The 5,000-nt window shown below is 46.5% G+C and overlaps 1 protein-coding gene across 1 annotated transcript in view; it reads right to left on the bottom strand.

Annotated features, from left to right (window-relative positions):
- LOC125311023 (neuron navigator 3-like) overlaps positions 1-5,000 on the bottom strand; it is a 115,879-nt gene that overhangs the window by 35,139 nt on the left and 75,740 nt on the right. Inside the window, 1 exon segment of the mRNA XM_048268831.1 lies at positions 1,466-1,534. Within this exon segment, the coding sequence (XP_048124788.1) occupies positions 1,466-1,534 (69 nt within the window).

Genomic DNA, 5,000 nt, shown 5'->3' on the forward strand with positions numbered 1-5,000 from the left:
AACGCAAACCTCAAATGCCTTTAAAACAGTAATTTCATGGATTCAGTACAAGGCTATAGACTTACTGTCTTGAATCATTAATAAAAGAAAAACAATAAAAAAAAAAAAAACGTTTGGATTCCAGGGGCATCGTTTTTCTGGTCTCTCCCCATCTCATCATACCTAAACTGTACATCCTTTTGAAGGATGGATGGGCGCCTCGAGTCGTACAATGCCGCTGTCCGCATCACGGCCCAGAAATACTGCCTGAAGGATGCCACCCATGGGCTGGTCAGGAGCAGGAGCGTGGAATGCCACCCATCGAGCTGCTGCCGCATGTTTGAAATACTTTGATGGAGGGTTTGTGTGCGTGCTTGTGTGTGTGTGTGTGTGTGTGTGTGTGTGTGCGTGTGTGTGTGTGTGTGTGTGTGTGTGTGTGTGTGTGTGTGTGTGTGTGTGTGTGTGTGCATGTGTGTGTGTGTGTGTGTAGGTGTGTGTGTGTGTGTGTGTGTGTGTGAGGCGCTTGGCCAGCCTTCCCCGTTCCCACCACTGTTTTAAGGAGAAACAAATGCTGCCTGAGCCAGACAACTGCACGCAGAGCTGCACAGATGGGGGGGAGAGGAGTGTGTGTGTGTGTGTGTGGGGGTCTGACCGCTGAGCGTTAACTGCTAATAGCTAACAGCTATCTCCCTGCAGCTCACCACCAAAAAGCAAAGCATGAAAGAAAAAAATCAGACAAGTTGGATAAAAACCATCACAAAACCGCCAATGCTAAGATCTTTTAACATTCTGATTAAGATCTTCTGACTGAGCCCAAAACTCAAATCAAATAATTACCCTATTCGCATAAACACACTCACAATGAAGCAATTAGGTTTTCTTTGGGTCAAAAAACTACAGTCAGATATCCTTTTTGGTACCATATACTGTTAATGTAAACTTCAATAACTCATATAGACTTGAATAACTCATAGTATCATATTATAATGTATTAAAATCCAAATTCAAAAGCTAAACTTCAATTAAAGTCATTAAACGAATCGGGTGGGTCAGTGACCTGAACTGGTGTTAACGACACAAACAAAGCAGAGTATCTGCTTGAGCAAGTGTTGACCAAGTGTTCTGATGTGGCGAGGGGTTGGGGTGAGCGGGTGTGTGAGGGATGCCAGAGTGCAGCTTGGGTGTGGACGATGACCCCGGATAAATAGCCGCGAGACTCCAGCAGCTACTCTGGCTCAGTCTGGACCACAACACATCACTTCCCATCAGCCCTCCACATCAGGCTGATAAAAACTGGCTGCTCCTTCAACCCAGACTCACTGGAGTCTCGGCATTGCACGAGAGAAACACTCAACGTGATTCGGCTATGGATAAACAAATAAGACATACACACACACACACACACACACACACACAACCTTGACATCTTCAAATCTCTTTCTTTGCATGCAAACACATGGATGCGCATAAATGGCTCTTCCCATACCTTGTGTTCTTCTTCTGGCTCGCTCCTATTCCGCTGTGGCCGGGTGGGCTTGCATATCTCGCCGTCAGACTATGGACAGAGCAGGACAGGACAGGACAGAGCAGGACAGGAGAGGAGAGAAGAGACAGGAATGAGGTTGTCGTGTGGCTGGAGTCTCCTTAAAACTGTGGCATCTTTCATACGGCCCAGTAATGCAATAAGGAGCGAGGGCAGCCTCCACTCACTGAGTCAGTAAGAGAGCAGGCACAGAGCACAAGACTCGCAGTATGTGTGTGTGTGTGTTTTGTGTGCTTTTTTTGTGTTGCATGTGTGTGTTCGATCGCACACGGCTTCACGTGACACGCCACATATCTCAATTAACCCCTCCACTATGCGCGCACACAGACACACACATACACACACACACGCACACACACACACACTCACACGCACGCACACACATACACACACACACGCACGCACACACACACACACCGTGCCACCACTCACGTCTATCATGTTTGCTTTCAACAGCCAGACAAAGCCCTCCCTCTCCCCAACTTATCCCACACACACACACACAAACATACTCTCTCACACACACACCCTCCCAAACTCCTGCTGTTTCCAAATGTCCTGAAAACGCCTCTAATCAATTAAGAATGACCTCCAAAAAGGAAAAACACATAACTCTAAAGAGGAGAGCGGGAGGGAAATATACCCACAGGAGAAATAGGAAATTCCTAGCGGCCCCACTCACAATTTACAATAGCAGACTCATTCTCAGTCATGTCGAGAGTGTGGCCACAGAGGTTGGTGGTTTTATGGCACGTACCCCCGGCTTTGACAGGAAGAGGGGGAGGAAGCTCCAAACAGCACAAAAGACACACACCACTGGAAGCCCCTTCTAGCGCTGGCAGGAGCCGTTTTAATCGTTATCTAAACCATATTTAGGGGGTAAAGGGCTGTATTGGTGATGATAGTTGTGAGAAGTGGGGGTCTTTTTTTTTTGGTCAGTCAGCACTTGCGCAAGGACGCACACACACACGCACACACACACGCACACACACAAACGCACACACACACACACACACACACACACACACACACACACATACACACATGGACACACACACACACGCATACACAGACACACACACACACACACATAAACATACACACACACATACAGTATACTGTACACACACACACACACACATAAACACACATCCACACACACACCCACAAACACACACACACACTTTCCACACAGAAAGCCATCCTGCTGAAAACCATCATGTACCTTCAGTCTGATCCCCCAGATGCTGTACACACTGCGTGGAATGACAGAAGAGATTAAGAACTGGACAGCAGAGGAAACGTACACCCTCGGGGTGGTGGGGTGCGGGAGTTGTTGTTGAAGGCCACCCCTAAATCCAAGCAAACAGTACATCACCCAAGACAGCAGGAGTCACCTACCCTCCCTTACGCAAACCACTCCAAACGGATACCCGCTAGGCTTAATGCTAACACAACTCCCTCTCGGATTAGCCTCGTGAAGGCTGCCCGGACGGGCGCAGTGGACAGACCAAGGCCAGCATCCGAAACCCTTAAGGCCAGCTGGCAGGATGGCAGCACTCGCCACCCCACCCAAAAGAGAAATGAAAGCTAATGGCTGTAGCATTGCCATCAGACATCTGACACTGAAACAACGCCGAACTGTCTGAACTTCACAAAAGCTATTTATTAAGTAAGTTGGCATGTTTGTTTTGTTTTGTCTGGTGCAAGAAGCCATCAACATTCCACAAAGTCTGTTTATCTTTCACAGCAGACTCCTTAATATTTGATTTGTGAGGGAATATGCCAACTTTGTTTGTTTTTGTTTTGTCTGGTGAAAGCTTCCAATCAAAAAGAGATTCCTTAGGACGTGTTGTGTTAAAAAGTCTTGCACTTGGCACATGAGCATTGTTTGCTTATTTGTTTATTTGTTTTGTTGGGATAAAGCTGCATGCGTGCCACTTCTCCGAGGGTCCCTAGTTAGCGGTGTGCGTGCGAGGGTTTTCATTTGAACAGCTGTTGCGGAGGTCTCTCCTCGCAAAGTTGGGACAGGAGGACGACAACCAGAGAAGAAGACCCAGGAGAGGAGACCCCGACAGATGGAGGGAAAACGAGAAAGTGTGACATAGCAAGGAAGAGACAGAGAGAGAGGACATGGAGGACGTCTGGTGATGGAGGGCTGTGGGAAACACAGCTGGTGTGCTGCCACTATTCTCCATCTTCTTCATTTTTATATTTCTAGTCTTTCTGTATCGTATCTTTACTTTTATCCTTTTTTTTTTAACACTCTTTTTCATAATGCATAGGGTCTCTGGTTTTGCCAAAAAAAGCATACGGCATTAAAACATTGAATTTAAAATATGCCTTTTCGCTAGGATCACTGAAAGCCTCAGCTCCCGACTCATCCATGTGTAATCAGACTTGAATATACTGAGCAGGCTGTCCTCACTGGGGGCTGTTCTGAATACACCCCTCCCTATTACACATATAAATCTTCTATTTAAAGAAGGCCTGAAACCCAGCATGCAGTATCAGTGTGACAGCATAATGGCCAACATTGATATCTAATATCAGAATAAATAACACTGACACATACACATATAAACATGAGTCATTTCCTCAAGTGCAATTTTCAGAGCGGGGTTGCGTGAGAACAGGAATACGAGTGCGACAACACTTCTCAACACTTTCTGAGATATATCAGAACCAGTCTGCAACATCATTTTAACTCAGCAGTTACTACCATATACAGGCACACAGCAGATTACCCTCCGTGCTATGTTAGCCACTCTTGTTAACTTCCACCAGAACCGACCCCTCACTGTCACCTCACCCCTTCAACAGACTGTGCCCCAGCATAAAATGGAGATGAAATGTTCAGCTGCTGATTCCTAAGCCCGGGGAGTCCCACAGCTAGTATTTTTACATACATGTCAGAACATGTGCTTAAGCGTTAGCTATCAGAATGTTAAGGCAGCTAGAGCTTAATAAGGATTCTGAAACATATTACTGCACCTTGCAAAATTGTAATTCGCTACAGAGTTATTAAGATGCTTGGGCTCCATCTGATTGTGATGGACAGAACAGAGCAGCGTTAACTAAGCCCAGGCACAGCCTCTTGACTTCGGCAACCCAATTAAAAAGTCAGAGCGATAAAAAAAAGCCGCTTCTCCTGTTGTGGTTGCTGTTGAGAATTAGCTCCGGGGCTAATGAGCTCCGGTTGAAATGGGCCACCGTAACGGCTGGCGGAGGGAGAGCGTAAGCACCGTCCAACCGGGTCTGCTTATCCACGGGCCATTAACAAGTGGCCGAATGAGGGAAGAGTAAGAGGCCCAGTTATCGCCTGCGCTAATTGACCTCTGAATGATCCATTATGCTCTTACCCCACACACACACACACCCCACGCTCCTATCTAAGGAACACAAATGAGCTGACTCTGGAGGAATATAAATAAAAAGGCAAAAGAAATAATGAGAAAAGAAGTAGGAAAGAAAGAAA

This window comes from Alosa alosa, chromosome 17 (assembly GCF_017589495.1).
Source record: "Alosa alosa isolate M-15738 ecotype Scorff River chromosome 17, AALO_Geno_1.1, whole genome shotgun sequence".
NCBI lineage: Eukaryota > Metazoa > Chordata > Actinopteri > Clupeiformes > Clupeidae > Alosa > Alosa alosa.